The sequence below is a fragment of the Oncorhynchus mykiss genome, chromosome 3 (genome assembly GCF_013265735.2).
Source record: "Oncorhynchus mykiss isolate Arlee chromosome 3, USDA_OmykA_1.1, whole genome shotgun sequence".
NCBI classification, from domain to species: Eukaryota; Metazoa; Chordata; class Actinopteri; order Salmoniformes; family Salmonidae; genus Oncorhynchus; species Oncorhynchus mykiss.
In genome coordinates, this window is record NC_048567.1 from 84354906 (window position 1) to 84378921 (window position 24016).

Below are 24016 nucleotides of genomic sequence, written 5' to 3' on the forward strand. Positions count from 1 at the left end.
GTGAACCACTAGGGGTAATACAACATCTATACAACACTGGTGGACCACTAGGGGTAATACAACACTGGTGGACCACTAGGGGTAATACAACACTGGTGAACCACTAGGGGTAATACAACACTGGTGGACCACTAGGGGTAATACAACATCTATACAACACTGGTGAACCACTAGGGGTAATACAACATCTATACAACACTGGTGGACCACTAGGGGTAATACAACACTGGTGAACCACTAGGGGTAATACAACATCTATACAACACTGGTGGACCACTAGGGGTAATACAACACTGGTGAACCACTAGGGGTAATACAACACTGGTGGACCACTAGGGGTAATACAACACTGGTGGACCACTAGGGGTAATAAAACACTGGTGGACCACTAGGGGTAATACAACATCTATACAACACTGGTGGACCACTAGGGGTAATACAACACTGGTGGACCACTAGGGGTAATACAACACTGGTGGACCACTAGGGGTAATACAACACTGGTGGACCACTAGGGGTAATACAACACTGGTGAACCACTAGGGGTAATACAACACTGGTGGACCACTAGGGGTAATGCAACACCGGTGGACCACTAGGGGTAATACAACACTGGTGGACCACTAGGGGTAATACAACACTGGTGGACCACTAGGGGTAATACAACACTGGTGGACCACTAGGGGTAATACAACACTGGTGGACCACTAGGGGTAATACAACACTGGTGGACCACTAGGGGTAATACAACACTGGTGGACCACTAGGGGTAATACAACACTATACAACACTGGTGGACCACTAGGGGTAATACAACATCTATACAACACTGGTGGACCACTAGGGGTAATACAACACTGGTGGACCACTAGGGGTAATACAACACTGGTGGACCACTAGGGGTAATACAACACTGGTGAACCACTGGGGGTTATACAACACTGGTGGACCACTAGGGGTAATAAAACACTGGTGGACCACTAGGGGTAATACAACATCTATACAACACTGGTGGACCACTAGGGGTAATACAACACTGGTGGACCACTAGGGATAATACAACACTGGTGGACCACTAGGGGTAATACAACACTGGTGGACCACTAGGGGTAATACAACATCTATACAACACTGGTGGACCACTAGGGGTAATACAACACTGGTGGACCACTAGGGGTAATACAACACTGGTGGACCACTAGGGGTAATACAACATCTATACAACACTGGTGGACCACTAGGGGTAATACAACATCTATACAACACTGGTGGACCACTAGGGGTAATACAACACTGGTGGACCACTAGGGGTAATACAACACTGATGGACCACTAGGGGTAATACAACACTGGTGGACCACTAGGGGTAATACAACATCTATACAACACTGGTGGACTACTCGGGGTAATACAACACTGGTGGACCACTAGGGGTAATACAACACTGGTGGACCACTAGGGGTAATACAACACTGGTGGACCACTAGGGGTAATACAACACTGGTGGACCAATTGGGGTAATACAACATCTATACAACACTGGTGGACCACTAGGGGTAATACAACATCTATACAACACTGGTGGACCACTAGGGGTAATACAACACTGGTGGACAACTAGGGGTAATACAACAGTGGTGGACCACTAGGGGTAATACAACACTGGTGGACCACTAGGGGTAATACAACACTGGTGGACCACTAGGGGTAAACAACACTGGTGGACCACTAGGGGTAATACAACACTGGTGGACCACTAGGGGTAATACAACACTGGTGGACAACTAGGGGTAATACAACATCTATACAACACTGGTGGACCACTAGGGGTAATACAACATCTATACAACACTGGTGGACCACTAGGGGTAATACAACACTGGTGGACCACTAGGGGTAATACAACACTGGTGGACCACTAGGGGTAATACAAGACTGGTGGACAACTAGGGGTAATACAACACTGGTGGACCACTAGGGGTAATACAACACTGGTGGACCACTAGGGGTAATACAACACTGGTGGACAACTAGGGGTAATACAACACTGGTGGACCACTAGGGGTAATACAACATCTATACAACACTGGTGGACCACTAGGGGTAATACAACATCTATACAACACTGGTGGACCAATAGGGGTAATACAACATCTATACAACACTGGTGGACCACTAGGGGTAATACAACACTGGTGGACCACTAGGGGTAATACAACATCTATACAACACTGGTGGACCACTAGGGGTAATACAACATCTATACAACACTGGTGTACCACTAGGGGTAATACAACATCTATACAACACTGGTGGACCACTAGGGGTAATACAACACTGGTGGACCACTAGGGGTAATACAACACTTGTGGACCACTAGTGGTAATACAACATCTATACAACACTGGTGGACCACTAGGGGTAATACAACACCGGTGGACCACTAGGGGTAATACAACATTTATACAACACTGGTGGAACACTAGGGGTAATACAACATCTATACAACACTGGTGGACCACTAGGGGTAATACAACATCTATACAACACTGGTGAACCATTAGGGGTAATACAACACTGGTGAACCACTAGGGGTAATACAACATCTATACAACACTGGTGGACCACTAGGGGTAATACAACACTGGTGGACCACTAGGGGTAATACAACACTGGTGAACCACTAGGGGTAATACAACACTGGTGGACCACTAGGGGTAATACAACATCTATACAACACTGGTGGACCACTAGGGGTAATACAACACTGGTGGACCACTAGGGGTAATACAACACTGGTGGACCACTAGGGGTAATACAACACTGGTGGACCACTAGGGGTAATACAACACTGGTGAACCACTAGGGGTAATACAACACTGGTGGACCACTAGGGGTAATGCAACACCGGTGGACCACTAGGGGTAATACAACACTGGTGGACCACTAGGGGTAATACAACACTGGTGGACCACTAGGGGTAATACAACACTGGTGGACCACTAGGGGTAATACAACACTGGTGGACCACTAGGGGTAATACAACACTGGTGGACCACTAGGGGTAATACAACACTGGTGGACCACTAGGGGTAATACAACACTATACAACACTGGTGGACCACTAGGGGTAATACAACATCTATACAACACTGGTGGACCACTAGGGGTAATACAACACTGGTGGACCACTAGGGGTAATACAACACTGGTGGACAACTAGGGGTAATACAACATCTATACAACACTGGTGGACCACTAGGGGTAATACAACATCTATACAACACTGGTGGACCACTAGGGGTAATACAACACTGGTGGACCACTAGGGGTAATACAACACTGGTGGACCACTAGGGGTAATACAACACTGGTGGACAACTAGGGGTAATACAACACTGGTGGACCACTAGGGGTAATACAACACTGGTGGACCACTAGGGGTAATACAACACTGGTGGACAACTAGGGGTAATACAACACTGGTGGACCACTAGGGGTAATACAACATCTATACAACACTGGTGGACCACTAGGGGTAATACAACATCTATACAACACTGGTGGACCAATAGGGGTAATACAACATCTATACAACACTGGTGGACCACTAGGGGTAATACAACACTGGTGGACCACTAGGGGTAATACAACATCTATACAACACTGGTGGACCACTAGGGGTAATACAACATCTATACAACACTGGTGTACCACTAGGGGTAATACAACATCTATACAACACTGGTGGACCACTAGGGGTAATACAACACTGGTGGACCACTAGGGGTAATACAACACTTGTGGACCACTAGTGGTAATACAACATCTATACAACACTGGTGGACCACTAGGGGTAATACAACACCGGTGGACCACTAGGGGTAATACAACATTTATACAACACTGGTGGAACACTAGGGGTAATACAACATCTATACAACACTGGTGGACCACTAGGGGTAATACAACATCTATACAACACTGGTGAACCACTAGGGGTAATACAACACTGGTGAACCACTAGGGGTAATACAACATCTATACAACACTGGTGGACCACTAGGGGTAATACAACACTGGTGGACCACTAGGGGTAATACAACACTGGTGAACCACTAGGGGTAATACAACACTGGTGGACCACTAGGGGTAATACAACATCTATACAACACTGGTGAACCACTAGGGGTAATACAACATCTATACAACACTGGTGGACCACTAGGGGTAATACAACACTGGTGAACCACTAGGGGTAATACAACATCTATACAACACTGGTGGACCACTAGGGGTAATACAACACTGGTGAACCACTAGGGGTAATACAACACTGGTGGACCACTAGGGGTAATACAACACTGGTGGACCACTAGGGGTAATAAAACACTGGTGGACCACTAGGGGTAATACAACATCTATACAACACTGGTGGACCACTAGGGGTAATACAACACTGGTGGACCACTAGGGGTAATACAACACTGGTGGACCACTAGGGGTAATACAACACTGGTGGACCACTAGGGGTAATACAACACTGGTGAACCACTAGGGGTAATACAACACTGGTGGACCACTAGGGGTAATGCAACACCGGTGGACCACTAGGGGTAATACAACACTGGTGGACCACTAGGGGTAATACAACACTGGTGGACAACTAGGGGTAATACAACATTTATACAACACTGGTGGAACACTAGGGGTAATACAACATCTATACAACACTGGTGGACCACTAGGGGTAATACAACATCTATACAACACTGGTGAACCACTAGGGGTAATACAACATCTATACAACACTGGTGGACCACTAGGGGTAATACAACACTGGTGAACCACTAGGGGTAATACAACATCTATACAACACTGGTGGACCACTAGGGGTAATACAACACTGGTGAACCACTAGGGGTAATACAACACTGGTGGACCACTAGGGGTAATACAACACTGGTGGACCACTAGGGGTAATAAAACACTGGTGGACCACTAGGGGTAATACAACATCTATACAACACTGGTGGACCACTAGGGGTAATACAACACTGGTGGACCACTAGGGGTAATACAACACTGGTGGACCACTAGGGGTAATACAACACTGGTGGACCACTAGGGGTAATACAACACTGGTGAACCACTAGGGGTAATACAACACTGGTGGACCACTAGGGGTAATGCAACACCGGTGGACCACTAGGGGTAATACAACACTGGTGGACCACTAGGGGTAATACAACACTGGTGGACCACTAGGGGTAATACAACACTGGTGGACCACTAGGGGTAATACAACACTGGTGGACCACTAGGGGTAATACAACACTGGTGGACCACTAGGGGTAATACAACACTATACAACACTGGTGGACCACTAGGGGTAATACAACATCTATACAACACTGGTGGACCACTAGGGGTAATACAACACTGGTGGACCACTAGGGGTAATACAACACTGGTGGACAACTAGGGGTAATACAACATCTATACAACACTGGTGGACCACTAGGGGTAATACAACATCTATACAACACTGGTGGACCACTAGGGGTAATACAACACTGGTGGACCACTAGGGGTAATACAACACTGGTGGACCACTAGGGGTAATACAACACTGGTGGACAACTAGGGGTAATACAACACTGGTGGACCACTAGGGGTAATACAACACTGGTGGACCACTAGGGGTAATACAACACTGGTGGACAACTAGGGGTAATACAACACTGGTGGACCACTAGGGGTAATACAACATCTATACAACACTGGTGGACCACTAGGGGTAATACAACATCTATACAACACTGGTGGACCAATAGGGGTAATACAACATCTATACAACACTGGTGGACCACTAGGGGTAATACAACACTGGTGGACCACTAGGGGTAATACAACATCTATACAACACTGGTGGACCACTAGGGGTAATACAACATCTATACAACACTGGTGTACCACTAGGGGTAATACAACATCTATACAACACTGGTGGACCACTAGGGGTAATACAACACTGGTGGACCACTAGGGGTAATACAACACTTGTGGACCACTAGTGGTAATACAACATCTATACAACACTGGTGGACCACTAGGGGTAATACAACACCGGTGGACCACTAGGGGTAATACAACATTTATACAACACTGGTGGAACACTAGGGGTAATACAACATCTATACAACACTGGTGGACCACTAGGGGTAATACAACATCTATACAACACTGGTGAACCACTAGGGGTAATACAACACTGGTGAACCACTAGGGGTAATACAACATCTATACAACACTGGTGGACCACTAGGGGTAATACAACACTGGTGGACCAATAGGGGTAATACAACACTGGTGAACCACTAGGGGTAATACAACACTGGTGGACCACTAGGGGTAATACAACATCTATACAACACTGGTGAACCACTAGGGGTAATACAACATCTATACAACACTGGTGGACCACTAGGGGTAATACAACACTGGTGAACCACTAGGGGTAATACAACATCTATACAACACTGGTGGACCACTAGGGGTAATACAACACTGGTGAACCACTAGGGGTAATACAACACTGGTGGACCACTAGGGGTAATACAACACTGGTGGACCACTAGGGGTAATAAAACACTGGTGGACCACTAGGGGTAATACAACATCTATACAACACTGGTGGACCACTAGGGGTAATACAACACTGGTGGACCACTAGGGGTAATACAACACTGGTGGACCACTAGGGGTAATACAACACTGGTGGACCACTAGGGGTAATACAACACTGGTGAACCACTAGGGGTAATACAACACTGGTGGACCACTAGGGGTAATGCAACACCGGTGGACCACTAGGGGTAATACAACACTGGTGGACCACTAGGGGTAATACAACACTGGTGGACCACTAGGGGTAATACAACACTGGTGGACCACTAGGGGTAATACAACACTGGTGGACCACTAGGGGTAATACAACACTGGTGGACCACTAGGGGTAATACAACACTGGTGGACCACTAGGGGTAATACAACACTATACAACACTGGTGGACCACTAGGGGTAATACAACATCTATACAACACTGGTGGACCACTAGGGGTAATACAACACTGGTGGACCACTAGGGGTAATACAACACTGGTGGACCACTAGGGGTAATACAACACTGGTGAACCACTGGGGGTTATACAACACTGGTGGACCACTAGGGGTAATAAAACACTGGTGGACCACTAGGGGTAATACAACATCTATACAACACTGGTGGACCACTAGGGGTAATACAACACTGGTGGACCACTAGGGATAATACAACACTGGTGGACCACTAGGGGTAATACAACACTGGTGGACCACTAGGGGTAATACAACATCTATACAACACTGGTGGACCACTAGGGGTAATACAACACTGGTGGACCACTAGGGGTAATACAACACTGGTGGACCACTAGGGGTAATACAACATCTATACAACACTGGTGGACCACTAGGGGTAATACAACATCTATACAACACTGGTGGACCACTAGGGGTAATACAACACTGGTGGACCACTAGGGGTAATACAACACTGATGGACCACTAGGGGTAATACAACACTGGTGGACCACTAGGGGTAATACAACATCTATACAACACTGGTGGACTACTCGGGGTAATACAACACTGGTGGACCACTAGGGGTAATACAACACTGGTGGACCACTAGGGGTAATACAACACTGGTGGACCACTAGGGGTAATACAACACTGGTGGACCAATTGGGGTAATACAACATCTATACAACACTGGTGGACCACTAGGGGTAATACAACATCTATACAACACTGGTGGACCACTAGGGGTAATACAACACTGGTGGACAACTAGGGGTAATACAACAGTGGTGGACCACTAGGGGTAATACAACACTGGTGGACCACTAGGGGTAATACAACACTGGTGGACCACTAGGGGTAAACAACACTGGTGGACCACTAGGGGTAATACAACACTGGTGGACCACTAGGGGTAATACAACACTGGTGGACAACTAGGGGTAATACAACATCTATACAACACTGGTGGACCACTAGGGGTAATACAACATCTATACAACACTGGTGGACCACTAGGGGTAATACAACACTGGTGGACCACTAGGGGTAATACAACACTGGTGGACCACTAGGGGTAATACAACACTGGTGGACAACTAGGGGTAATACAACACTGGTGGACCACTAGGGGTAATACAACACTGGTGGACCACTAGGGGTAATACAACACTGGTGGACAACTAGGGGTAATACAACACTGGTGGACCACTAGGGGTAATACAACATCTATACAACACTGGTGGACCACTAGGGGTAATACAACATCTATACAACACTGGTGGACCAATAGGGGTAATACAACATCTATACAACACTGGTGGACCACTAGGGGTAATACAACACTGCTGGACCACTAGGGGTAATACAACATCTATACAACACTGGTGGACCACTAGGGGTAATACAACATCTATACAACACTGGTGTACCACTAGGGGTAATACAACATCTATACAACACTGGTGGACCACTAGGGGTAATACAACACTGGTGGACCACTAGGGGTAATACAACACTTGTGGACCACTAGTGGTAATACAACATCTATACAACACTGGTGGACCACTAGGGGTAATACAACACCGGTGGACCACTAGGGGTAATACAACATTTATACAACACTGGTGGACCACTAGGGGTAATACAACACTTGTGGACCACTAGTGGTAATACAACATCTATACAATACTGGTGGACCACTAGGGGTAATACAACACTGGTGGACCACTAGGGGTAATACAACATCTATACAACACTGGTGGACCACTAGGGGTAATACAACACTGGGGGACCACTAGGGGTAATACAACACTGGTGGACCACTAGGGGTAATACAACACTTGTGGACCACTAGGGGTAATACAACACTGGTGAACCACTAGGGGTAATACAACATCTATACAACACTGGTGGACCACTAGGGGTAAAACAACACTGGTGAACCACTAGGGGTAATACAACACTGGTGGACCACTAGGGGTAATACAGCACTGGTGAACCACTAGGGGTAATACAACACTGGTGGACCACTAGGGGTATTACAACATCTATACAACACTGGTGGACCACTAGGGGTAATACAACATCTATACAACACTGGTGAACCACTAGGGGTAATACAACACTGGTGGACCACTAGGGGTAATACAACACTGGTGGACCACTAGGGGTAATACAACACTGGTGGACCACTAGGGGTAATACAACAATGGTGGACCACTAGGGGTAATACAACAATGGTGGACCACTAGGGGTAATACAACACTGGTGGACCACTAGGGGTAATACAACACTGGTGGACCACTAGGGGTAATACAACACTGGTGGACCACTAGGGGTAATACAACAATGGTGGACCACTAGGGGTAATACAACACTGGTGGACCACTAGGGGTAATACAACAATGGTGGACCACTAGGGGTAAACAACACTGGTGGACCACTAGGGGTAATACAACACTGGTGGACCACTAGGGGTAATACAACACTGGTGGACCACTAGGGGTAATACAACACTGGTGGACCACTAGGGGTAATACAACATCTATACAACACTGGTGGACCACTAGGGGTAATACAACACTGGTGGACCACTAGGGGTAATACAACACTGGTGGACCACTAGGGGTAATACAACATCTATACAACACTGGTGGACCACTAGGGGTAATACAACATCTATACAACACTGGTGGACCACTAGGGGTAATACAACACTGGTGGACCACTAGGGGTAATACAACATCTATACAACACTGGTGGACCACTAGGGGTAATACAACACTGGTGAACCACTAGGGGTAATACAACATCTATACAACACTGGTGGACCACTAGGGGTAATACAACACTGGTGGACCACTAGGGGTAATACAACACTGGTGGACCACTAGGGGTAATACAACACTGGTGGACCACTAGGGGTAATACAACACTGGTGGACCACTAGGGGTAATACAACACTGGTGGACCACTAGGGGGAATACAACATCTATACAACACTGGTGGACCACTAGGGGTAATACAACACTGGTGGACCACTAGGGGTAATACAACATCTATACAACACTGGTGGACCAGTAGGGGTAATACAACATCTATACAACACTGGTGGACCACTAGGGGTAATACAACACTGGTGAACCACTAGGGGTAATACAACATCTATACAACACTGGTGGACCACTAGGGGTAATACAACACTGGTGGACCACTAGGGGTAATACAACACTGGTGGACCACTAGGGGTAATACAACACTGGTGGACCACTAGGGGTAATACAACACTGGTGGACCACTAGGGGGAATACAACATCTATACAACACTGGTGGACCACTAGGGGTAATACAACACTGGTGGACCACTAGGGGTAATACAACACTGGTGGACAACTAGGGGTAATACAACAGTGGTGGACCACTAGGGGTAATACAACACTGGTGGACCACTAGGGGTAATACAACACTGGTGGACCACTAGGGGTAAACAACACTGGTGGACCACTAGGGGTAATACAACACTGGTGGACCACTAGGGGTAATACAACACTGGTGGACAACTAGGGGTAATACAACATCTATACAACACTGGTGGACCACTAGGGGTAATACAACATCTATACAACACTGGTGGACCACTAGGGGTAATACAACACTGGTGGACCACTAGGGGTAATACAACACTGGTGGACCACTAGGGGTAATACAACACTGGTGGACAACTAGGGGTAATACAACACTGGTGGACCACTAGGGGTAATACAACACTGGTGGACCACTAGGGGTAATACAACACTGGTGGACAACTAGGGGTAATACAACACTGGTGGACCACTAGGGGTAATACAACACTGGTGGACCACTAGGGGTAATACAACATCTATACAACACTGGTGGACCACTAGGGGTAATACAACATCTATACAACACTGGTGGACCAATAGGGGTAATACAACATCTATACAACACTGGTGGACCACTAGGGGTAATACAACACTGGTGGACCACTAGGGGTAATACAACATCTATACAACACTGGTGGACCACTAGGGGTAATACAACATCTATACAACACTGGTGTACCACTAGGGGTAATACAACATCTATACAACACTGGTGGACCACTAGGGGTAATACAACACTGGTGGACCACTAGGGGTAATACAACACTTGTGGACCACTAGTGGTAATACAACATCTATACAACACTGGTGGACCACTAGGGGTAATACAACACCGGTGGACCACTAGGGGTAATACAACATTTATACAACACTGGTGGACCACTAGGGGTAATACAACACTTGTGGACCACTAGTGGTAATACAACATCTATACAATACTGGTGGACCACTAGGGGTAATACAACACTGGTGGACCACTAGGGGTAATACAACATCTATACAACACTGGTGGACCACTAGGGGTAATACAACACTGGGGGACCACTAGGGGTAATACAACACTGGTGGACCACTAGGGGTAATACAACACTTGTGGACCACTTGGGGTAATACAACACTGGTGAACCACTAGGGGTAATACAACATCTATACAACACTGGTGGACCACTAGGGGTAAAACAACACTGGTGAACCACTAGGGGTAATACAACACTGGTGGACCACTAGAGGTAATACAGCACTGGTGAACCACTAGGGGTAATACAACACTGGTGGACCACTAGGGGTATTACAACATCTATACAACACTGGTGGACCACTAGGGGTAATACAACATCTATACAACACTGGTGAACCACTAGGGGTAATACAACACTGGTGGACCACTAGGGGTAATACAACACTGGTGGACCACTAGGGGTAATACAACACTGGTGGACCACTAGGGGTAATACAACAATGGTGGACCACTAGGGGTAATACAACAATGGTGGACCACTAGGGGTAATACAACACTGGTGGACCACTAGGGGTAATACAACACTGGTGGACCACTAGGGGTAATACAACACTGGTGGACCACTAGGGGTAATACAACACTGGTGGACCACTAGGGGTAATACAACAATGATGGACCACTAGGGGTAATACAACACTGGTGGACCACTAGGGGTAATACAACAATGGTGGACCACTAGGGGTAAACAACACTGGTGGACCACTAGGGGTAATACAACACTGGTGGACCACTAGGGGTAATACAACACTGGTGGACCACTAGGGGTAATACAACACTGGTGGACCACTAGGGGTAATACAACATCTATACAACACTGGTGGACCACTAGGGGTAATACAACACTGGTGGACCACTAGGGGTAATACAACACTGGTGGACCACTAGGGGTAATACAACATCTATACAACACTGGTGGACCACTAGGGGTAATACAACATCTATACAACACTGGTGGACCACTAGGGGTAATACAACACTGGTGGACCACTAGGGGTAATACAACATCTATACAACACTGGTGGACCACTAGGGGTAATACAACACTGGTGAACCACTAGGGGTAATACAACATCTATACAACACTGGTGGACCACTAGGGGTAATACAACACTGGTGGACCACTAGGGGTAATACAACACTGGTGGACCACTAGGGGTAATACAACACTGGTGGACCACTAGGGGTAATACAACACTGGTGGACCACTAGGGGTAATACAACACTGGTGGACCACTAGGGGGAATACAACATCTATACAACACTGGTGGACCACTAGGGGTAATACAACACTGGTGGACCACTAGGGGTAATACAACACTGGTGGACCACTAGGGGTAATACAACAATGGGGGACCACTAGGGGTAATACAACATCTATACAACACTGGTGGACCACTAGGGGTAATACAACACTGGTGGACCACTAGGGGTAATACAACACTGGGGGACCACTAGGGGTAATACAACACTGGTGGACCACTAGGGGTAATACAACACTGGGGGACCTCTAGGGGTAATACAACAATGGTGGACCACTAGGGGCAATACAACACTGGTGGACCACTAGGGGTAATACAACATCTATACAACACTGGTGGACCACTAGGGGTAATACAACACTGGTGGACCACTAGGGGTAATACAACACTGGGGGACCACTAGGGGTAATACAACAATGGTGGACCACTAGGGGCAATACAACATTGGTGGACCACTAGGGGTAATACAACTAACAGACCCATCTACTAACAGACCCATCTACTAACAGACACAGCTACTAACAGACATATCTACCAACTACTGACAGTCCCATCTACTATCAGACCCATCTACCAGCTACTAACAGACCCATCTACCAGCGACTAACAGACCCATCTACTAACAGACCCATCTACCAGCTACTAACAGACCCATCTACTAACAGACCCATCTACCAGCTACTAACAGACCCATCTACTAACAGACCCATCTACCAACTACTATCAGACCCATCTACCAGCTACTAACAGACCCATCTACCAGCGACTAACAGACCCATCTACTAACAGACCCATCTACCAGCTACTAACAGACCCATCTACCAGCTACTAACAGACCCATCTACCAGCTACTAACATACCCATCTACCAACAGACCCATCTACCAACTACTAACAGACCCATCTACCAACAGACCCATCTACCAACTACTAACAGACCCATCTACCAGCGACTAACAGACCCATCTACTAACAGACCCATCTACCAGCGACTAACAGACCCATCTACAAGTACTAACATACCCATCTACCAGCTACTAACAGACCCATCTACCAGCTACTAACAGTCCCATCTACTAACAGACCCATCTACCAGCTACTAACAGACCCATCTACCATCCACTAAGAGACCCATCTACTAACAGACCCATCTACCATCTACTAACAGACCCATCTACTAACAGACCCATCTACTAACAGACCCATCTACCATCTACTAACAGACCCATCTACTAACAGACCCATCCACTAACAGACCCATCTACTAACAGACCCATCTACCAACTACTAACAGACCCATCTACTAACAGACCCATCTACTAACAGACCCATCTACCATCTACTAACAGACCCATCTACTAACAGACCCATCTACTAACAGACCCATCTACCAACTACTAACAGACCCATCTACTAACAGACCCATCTACTAACAGACCCATCTACCATCTACTAACAGACCCATCTACTAACAGACCCACCTATTGACAGACCCATCTTAACAGACCCATCTACCAACTACTAACAGACCCATCTATTAACAGTCCCATCTACTAACATACCCATCTACCATCCATTAAGAGACCCATCTACTAACAGACCCATCTACCAGCTACTAACAGACCCATCTACCAGCGACTAACAGACCCATCTACTAACAGACCCATCTACCAGCTACTAACAGACCCATCTACTAACAGACCCATCTACTAACAGACCCATCTACTAACAGACCCATCTACCAGCTACTAACAGACCCATCTACCATCTACTAACAGACCCATCTACTAACAGACCCATCTACTAACAGACCCATCTACCATCTACTAACAGACCCATCTACTAACAGACCCATCTACTAACAGACCCATCTACCATCTACTAACAGACCCATCTACTAACAGACCCATCTACCAGCTACTAACAGACCCATCTACTAACATACCCATCTACCATCCATTAAGAGACCCATCTACTAACAGACCCATCTACCAGCTACTAACAGACCCATCTACCAGCTACTAACATACCCATCTACCAACAAACCCATCTACCAACTACTAACAGACCCATCTACCAACAGACCCATCTACCAACTACTAACAGACCCATCTACCAGCGACTAACAGACCCATCTACTAACAGAGCCATCTACCAGCGACTAACAGACCCATCTACCAACAGACCCATCTACCAACTACTAACAGACCCATCTACCAACAGACCCATTTACCAGCTACTAACAGACCCATCTACCATCTACTAACAGACCCATCTACCAGCTACTAACAGACCCATCTACCATCTACTAACAGTCCCATCTACTAACAGACCCATCTACCAGCTACTAACAGACCCATCTACCAGCTACTAACAGACCCATCTACTAACAGACCCATCTACCATCCACTAAGAGACCCATCTACTAACAGACCCATCTACTAACAGACCCATCTACTAACAGACCCATCTACCATCTACTAACAGACCCATCTACTAACAGACCCATCTACCATCTACTAACAGACCCATCTACTAACAGACCCATCTACCATCTACTAACAGACCCATCTACTAACAGACCCATCTACCATCTACTAACAGACCCATCTACTAACATACCCATCTACCATCCACTAACAGACCCATCTACCATCTACTAACAGACCCATCTACTGACAGACCCATCTACTAACAGACCCATCTACTAACAGACCCATCCACTAACAGACCCATCCACTAACAGACCCATCTACCATCTACTAACAGACCCATCTTAACAGACCCATCTACCAACTACTAACAGACCCATCTACTAACAGACCCATCTACTAACAGACCCATCTACCATCTACTAACAGACCCATCTACTAACAGACCCACCTATTGACAGACCCATCTACCAACTACTAACAGACCCATCTACCAACTACTAACAGACCCATCTACTAACAGACCCATCTACCAGCGACTAACAGACCCATCTACTAACAGACCCATCTACCAGCTACTAACAGACCCATCTACTAACAGACCCATCTACTAACAGACCCATCTACCATCTACTAACAGACCCATCTACTAACAGACCCATCTACCAGCTACTAACAGACCCATCTACCATCTACTAACAGACCCATCTACTAACAGACCCATCTACTAACAGACCCATCTACCATCTACTAACAGACCCATCTACTAACAGACCCATCTACTAACAGACCCATCTACCATCTACTAACAGACCCATCTACTAACAGACCCATCTACCAGCTACTAACAGACCCATCTACTAACATACCCATCTACCATCCATTAAGAGACCCATCTACTAACAGACCCATCTACCAGCTACTAACAGACCCATCTACCAGCTACTAACATACCCATCTACCAACAAACCCATCTACCAACTACTAACAGACCCATCTACCAACAGACCCATCTACCAACTACTAACAGACCCATCTACCAGCGACTAACAGACCCATCTACTAACAGACCCATCTACCAGCGACTAACAGACCCATCTACCAACAGACCCATCTACCAACTACTAACAGACCCATCTACCAACAGACCCATTTACCAGCTACTAACAGACCCATCTACCATCTACTAACAGACCCATCTACCAGCTACTAACAGACCCATCTACCATCTACTAACAGTCCCATCTACTAACAGACCCATCTACCAGCTACTAACAGACCCATCTACCAGCTACTAACAGACCCATCTACTAACAGACCCATCTACCATCCACTAAGAGACCCATCTACTAACAGACCCATCTACTAACAGACCCATCTACTAACAGACCCATCTACCATCTACTAACAGACCCATCTACTAACAGACCCATCTACCATCTACTAACAGACCCATCTACTAACAGACCCATCTACCATCTACTAACAGACCCATCTACTAACAGACCCATCTACCATCTACTAACAGACCCATCTACTAACATACCCATCTACCATCCACTAACAGACCCATCTACCATCTACTAACAGACCCATCTACTGACAGACCCATCTACTAACAGACCCATCTACTAACAGACCCATCCACTAACAGACCCATCTACCATCTACTAACAGACCCATCTTAACAGACCCATCTACCAACTACTAACAGACCCATCTACTAACAGACCCATCTACTAACAGACCCATCTACCATCTACTAACAGACCCATCTACTAACAGACCCACCTATTGACAGACCCATCTACCAACTACTAACAGACCCATCTACTAACAGACCCATCTACCATCTACTAACATACCCATCTACTAACAGACCCATCTACCATCTACTAACAGACCCATCTACCATCTACTAACAGACCCATCTACCAGCTACTAACAGACCCATCTACTAACAGACCCATCTACCAGCTACTCTGTGTAAATGGCATGTGTCTAACAGACTACTGTCTGATTCTATAGTTCTGAGTCTGGAGGAGAGGGCTAGAGTTTTTCAACAGGACAATGACCCAACACACATCCAGGCTGTGTAAGGGCTAATTGACCGAGAAGGAGAGTTATGGAGTGCTGCATCAGATGACCTGGCCTCCACAATCTCGTGACCTTAACCCAGTTGCGATGGTTTGGGATGAGTTGGACTGCTGAGTATGGAAAAGCAGCCAACAAGTGCTCAGCATATGTGGGAATTCCTTCAAGACTGTTGGAAAAGCATTCCGCATGAAGCTGGTTGAGAGAATTCCAAGAGTGTGCAAAGCTGTCATCAAGGCAAAGGGTGGCTGCTTTGAAAAATCTCCAATATATAATATATTTAGATTTGTTTAAGACTTTTTGGGTTACTACATGATTCCATTCATGTTATTTCATAGTTTTGATGTCTATTATCCTAAAATGTAGAAAATAGTCAAATAAAGAACACCCCTGGAATGAGTAGGTGTGTCCAAACTTTTGACCAGTAGTGTATAAGGGCTGCATGATGCGACTGACTATAGACTATTGAGGATTTGAGAAGGTTGTGGAGGGACAATAGAGCCCTGAGTCCCAGACCATAAGGACCTGATGGAGGGACAATAGAGCCCTGAGTACCAGGCAGTTAGGACCTGATGGAAGGACAATAGAGCCCTGAGTCCCAGACCATAAGGACCTGATGGAGGGACAATAGAGCCCTGAGTACCAGGCAGTTAGTACCTGATGGAGGGACAATAGAGCCTTGAGTACCAGGCCATTAGAACCTGATGGAGGGACAATAGAGCCCTGAGTACCAGGCAGGGGCAATAGAGGGAGGGGCAATAGAGCCCTGAGTACCAGGCCACTAGGACCTGATGGAGGGACATTAGAGCCCTGAGTACCAGGCCATTAGGACCTGATGGAGGGACAATAGAGCCCTGAGTACCAGGCCATTAGGACCTGATGGAGGGACAATAGAGCCCTGAGTACCAGGCCAATATGACCTGATGGTGGGACATTAGAGCCCTGAGTACCAGACTGTTAAGACCTGATGGAGGGACAATAGAGCCCTGAGTATGAGACCATTAGGACCTGATAGGGGGACAATAGAGCCCTGAGTACCAGGCCATTTGGACCTGATGGAGTGACAATTGATTCCTGAGTACCAGGCCATTAGGACCTGATGGAGGAGCAATAGAGCCCTGAGTACCAGGCCGTTAGTACCTGATGGTCGTTAGTGAGTTGGGTCGGCTACTACTAAGGCATGTACAGAGTGCATAAGAGGATATTACCGTGACTCAACAGTCATGTAGAATATGACTGCAGTCATGAATCATGACTGCCGGTGTGGCGTTGTCTGAACATACCTGGCATCTTCAGGAGTCTCTGCGTAGATGTGGTAAGTTCTCTCTTCAGTCACAATGTTCAGAGAATTCTCCTTGGCATGGTTATCTACTATGTCCCTGTAGACAGCAGGAATTTGAGAATTTAGGTTAGCTGCAGTAGGCCAACATTGCATTTCATCGGAAATGACACCAGGGCTCTGTCCAAAATGGAACACTAGTGCACTATTTTTGACAAGGGCCTATAGCATCAAAAGTAGTGCACTACGTAGGGAATAGGGTGCCGTTTGGGACACATGCCAGGCTCTTACTTGGCGGAGCGGATGTCGATGGTCCCCCTCAGTTTCTCCTCGCTGTCGCTCTCAAAGTACATGAGTTTATCGTCTCTCAGTACGAACCAGCGCAGCTTCCAGTTCCGTCTGGACAGAGTGGACATGCCACCTCCCTTCTTATACAGCCAGCCACTCTTCAGACTGTCCTGCTTAGCCCTGAACCACATGAAGGTTTCGTCCTTCAACACACACCACCTCCGTCGCCACGGGATCATCAGTCCACCTGGGAGAGAGAGATTGTCACATTACCTTTCTTCTTCCACCAGCTTGGTTATATGTTTACTTTGGCAACGCAAGTTTGGAAGTTAACTTTCCATGCCAATAAAGTGTATTAAATTGAACTGAATTGAGCGAGAGAGATGGGGGGGATAGAGAAAGAGGGAAGAGAGAGGAGAGAGAGGAATAGAGAAAGAGGGGAGAGAGAGAGCGAGAGAGAGAGAGCGAGAGAGAAAGGAGAGAGGAGAGAGAGGAATAGAGAAATAGGGAGAGAGAAGAGAGAGGAGAGAGAGAAGGGAGAGAAAGAGGAGAGAGAGAAGGGAGAGAGAGGAATAGAGAAAGAGGGAAGAGAGAGGAGAGAGAGGAATAGGGAAATAAGGAGAGAGGGGAGAGAGAGAGAAATAGAGAAATAGGGAGAGAGAGGAGAGAGGAGAGAGGGGGGGAGAGAGAAGGCAGTTAGAAGGGAGAGAAAGAGGTGAGAGAGAGAGGGGAGAGAAAGAGGGGAGAGGGGGGGAGAGAGGAATAGAGAAATAGGGAAGAGAGAGCGGTGGAGAGAGAGAGAGATAGAGAAATAGAGGAGAGAGAGGAGAGAGAGGAATAGAGAGAGGGGGAGAGAGAGAGGGGAGAGAGAGGAATAGAGAGAGAGGAGGGAGAGAGAGAGAGAGAGAGAGAGAGAGAGAGAGAGAGAGAGAGAGAGAGAGAGAGAGAGAGAGAGAGAGAGGGGGGGGGGGGGGGGAGAAATAGAGAAAGAGAGAGAGAGAGGTCCACTCCCCAACCAAGAATATGTGTACTAGACTACTGGAGCTCTACAACATAGCAGAAACCTGCTGCACTAGTCCGCTACAACATAACAGAAGCCTGCTAGACTACTGGAGCTCTACAACATAACAGAAGCCTGCTAGACTACTGGAGCTCTACAACATAACAGAAGCCTGCTAGACTACTGGAGCTCTACAACATAACAGAAGCCTGCTAGACTACTGGAGCTCTACAACATAACAGCAGCCTGCTAGACTACTGGAGCTCTACAACATAACAGAAGCCTGCTAGACTACTGGAGCTCTACAACATAACAGAAGCCTGCTAGACTACTGGAGCTCTACAACATAACAGAAGCCTGCTAGACTACTGGAGCAGCTCTACAACATAACAGAAGCCTGCTAGTCTACTGGAGCTCTACAACATAACAGAAGCCTGCTAGACTACTGGAGCTCTACAACATAACAGAAGCCTGCTAGTCTACTGGAGCTCTACAACATAACAGAAGCCTGCTAGTCTACTGGAGCTCTACAACATAACAGAAGCCTGCTAGTCTACTGGAGCTCTACAACATAACAGAAGCCTGCTAGACTACTGGAGCTCTACAACATAACAGAAGCCTGCTAGACTACTGGAGCTCTACAACATAACAGGTGCCTGAAACATCTACATGCCTGTCGACCAGTGGTTAATCTAGCATCTGTCCCAAATAGCACCATATCCCCTATGGGCCCTGGGCAAAAGTAGTGCACTATGTAGGGAATAGGGTGCCATTGGTCAATGTACTCACCCTTCATGTAGAGGTAGCTGTGAAAGTATGGAGGCCCAGAGCCGTTCAGTATATTGACCCTTCCATTGGAGACCTCCTCGTCTGTGTCCACATAACCATCGGTGCTTGTGTCACTGTCGATAAACTGAACATCACATACATAGACATATTATTACACAGCTAATGTCTAGCCTGAGCACACACATATCTGGGACCAGGCTAGGATAGTATGGTTCTGTTATAGATCTGGACCAGGCTAGGATAGTATGGTTCTGTTATAGATCTGGGACCAGGCTAGGATAGTATGGTTCTGTTATAGATCTGGGACCAGGCTAGGATAGTATGGTTCTGTTATAGATCTGGGACCAGGCTAGGATAGTATGGTTCTGTTATAGATCTGGGACCAGGCTAGGATAGTATGGTTCTGTTATAGATCTGGGACCAGGCTAGGATAGTGTGGTTCTGTTATAGATCTGGACCAGGCTAGGATAGTATGGTTCTGTTATAGATCTGGGACCAGGCTAGGATAGTATGGTTCTGTTATAGATCTGGGACCAGGCTAGGATAGTGTGGTTCTGTTATAGATCTGGACCAGGCTAGGATAGTATGGTTCTGTTACAGATCTGGGACCAGGCTCGGATAGTATGGTTCCGTTATAGATCTGGGACCAGGCTAGGATAGTATGGTTCTGTTGTAGGTCTGGGACTAGGCTAAGATAGTATGGTTCTGTTGTAGGTCTGGGACCAGGCTAGGATAGTATGGTTCTGTTATAGATCTGGACCAGGCTAGGATAGTATGGTTATGTTAGTGATGTTATAGGTCTGGAACCAGGCTAGGATACTATGGTTCTGTTATAGGTCTGGGACCAGGCCAGGATAGTATGGTTCTGTTATTAGTCTGGGACCAGGCCACAAAAGGTCTATCTGACTGAAAGGTCTTTCTACTATTTGAATCATGTATATATATATATACAGTGCCTTGCGAAAGTATTCGGCCCCCTTGAACTTTGCGACCTTTTGCCACATTTCAGGCTTCAAACATAAAGATATAAAACTGTATTTTTTTGTGAAGAATCAACAACAAGTGGGACACAATCATGAAGTGGAACGACATTTATTGGATATTTCAAACTTTTTTAACAAATCAAAAACTGAAAAATTGGGCGTGCAAAATTATTCAGCCCCTTTTACTTTCAGTGCAGCAAACTCTCTCCAGAAGTTCAGTGAGGATCTCTGAATGATCCAATGTTGACCTAAATGACTAATGATGATAAATACAATCCACCTGTGTGTAATCAAGTCTCCGTATAAATGCACCTGCACTGTGATAGTCTCAGAGGTCCGTTAAAAGCGCAGAGAGCATCATGAAGAACAAGGAACACACCAGGCAGGTCCGAGATACTGTTGTGAAGAAGTTTAAAGCCGGATTTGGAAACAAAAAGATTTCCCAAGCTTTAAACATCCCAAGGAGCACTGTGCAAGCGATAATATTGAAATGGAAGGAGTATCAGAACACTGCAAATCTACCAAGACCTGGCCGTCCCTCTAAACTTTCAGCTCATACAAGGAGAAGACTGATCAGAGATGCAGCCAAGAGGCCCATGATCACTCTGGATGAACTGCAGAGATCTACAGCTGAGGTGGGAGACTCTGTCCATAGGACAACAATCAGTCGTATATTGCACAAATCTGGCCTTTATGGAAGAGTGGCAAGAAGAAAGCCATTTCTTAAAGATATCCATAAAAAGTGTTGTTTAAAGTTTGCCACAAGCCACCTGGGAGACACACCAAACATGTGGAAGAAGGTGCTCTGGTCAGATGAAACCAAAATTGAACTTTTTGGCAACAATGCAAAACGTTATGTTTGGCGTAAAAGCAACACAGCTGAACACACCATCCCCACTGTCAAACATGGTGGTGGCAGCATCATGGTTTGGGCCTGCTTTTCTTCAGCAGGGACAGGGAAGATGGTTAAAATTGATGGGAAGATGGATGGAGCCAAATACAGGACCATTCTAGAAGAGAACCTGATGGAGTCTGCAAAAGACCCGAGACTGGGATGGAGATTTGTCTTCCAACAAGACAATGATCCAAAACATAAAGCAAAATCTACAATGGAATGGTTCAAAAATAAACATATTCAGGTGTTAGAATGGCCAAGTCAAAGTCCAGACCTGAATCCAATCGAGAATCTGTGGAAAGAACTGAAAACTGCTGTTCACAAATGTTCTCCATCCAACCTCACTGAGCTCGAGCTGTTTTGCAAGGAGGAATGGGAAAAAATCTCAGTCTCTCTATGTGCAAAACTGATAGACATACCCCAAGCGACTTACAGCTGTAATCGCAGCAAAAGGTGGCGCTACAAAGTATTAACTTAAGGGGGCTGAATAATTTTGCACGCCCAATTTTTCAGTTTTTGATTTGTTAAAAAAGTTTAAAATATCCAATAAATGTCGTTCCACTTCATGATTGTGTCCCACTTGTTGTTGATTCTTCACAAAAAAAATACAGTTTTATATCTTTATGTTTGAAGCCTGAAATGTGGCAAAAGGTCGCAAAGTTCAAGGGGGCCGAATACTTTCGCAAGGCACTGTATATACACTCCTTAAACGCTAGTAAAACCAAATGAATCATGTATATATTATTTTATCCATACTGGATATTTTTCTGCCACCCTGAGATTCAGGGTCAGTGGTCAGGTATTCTGCCGCTGTGTACTCTCTGTTTAAGGCCAAATGGCATTCTAGTTTGCTCTGTTTTTTTGTTGATTCTTTCCAATGTGTGATTTGGTTGGGTCTAATTGTGTTGCTGTCCTGGGGCTCACTCTCTCTCAGTCATAGAATTTGTTTAATTTTGGAGTATAGGGTATAGCAGGGAAGGGCAACTTAGATGGGGGTGGGGGCCACCAACTTAGATGAGGTTGGGGGTCACCAACTTAGATGGGGTTGGGGGCCACCAACTTAGATGGGGTTGGGGGCTACCAACTTAGATGGGGTTGGGGGCCACCAACTTTGATGGGGTTGGGGTCCACCAACTTAGATGGGGTTGGGGGCTACCAACTTAGATGGGGTTGGGGGCCACCAACTTAGATGGGGGTGGGGGCCACCAACTTAGATAACTGATGATCAATGGGCCCCACCCCGTTCGGTAATTCGACAATGCTTACTACAAGTTTAGATTCAGCAGCTGACCGCTAGACTAATTTACCAACTAACTGACCTATTAATCTAACTGTCAACAGTAAGTTGGGTCCTCGACTGGGTACCTGGTCTGCAAAGGGGGGTGGTGACCGCCAGTTGCCCATCCCGAGGCTAGACCAATTACATAACAAAGATGTCTTAAATCAGCCA

General features: G+C 46.3%; 1 protein-coding gene across 2 annotated transcripts in view; it reads right to left on the bottom strand.

The window, feature by feature from the left end:
• LOC110516739 (unconventional myosin-X-like) overlaps nt 1–24016 on the bottom strand; it is a 311555-nt gene that overhangs the window by 42191 nt on the left and 245348 nt on the right. For both annotated transcript variants that reach the window (XR_005051402.1, XM_036975363.1), the window contains exons 24-26: nt 20689–20812; nt 18903–19146; nt 18616–18711 (exon numbers count right to left, since the gene is read on the bottom strand). Coding sequence is in view for 1 of the 2 variants with exons in the window: in XM_036975363.1 (XP_036831258.1) it covers nt 18616–18711; nt 18903–19146; nt 20689–20812 (464 nt within the window). In the remaining variant the exon portion in view is untranslated. The remainder of the gene's footprint in view (nt 1–18615; nt 18712–18902; nt 19147–20688; nt 20813–24016) is intronic.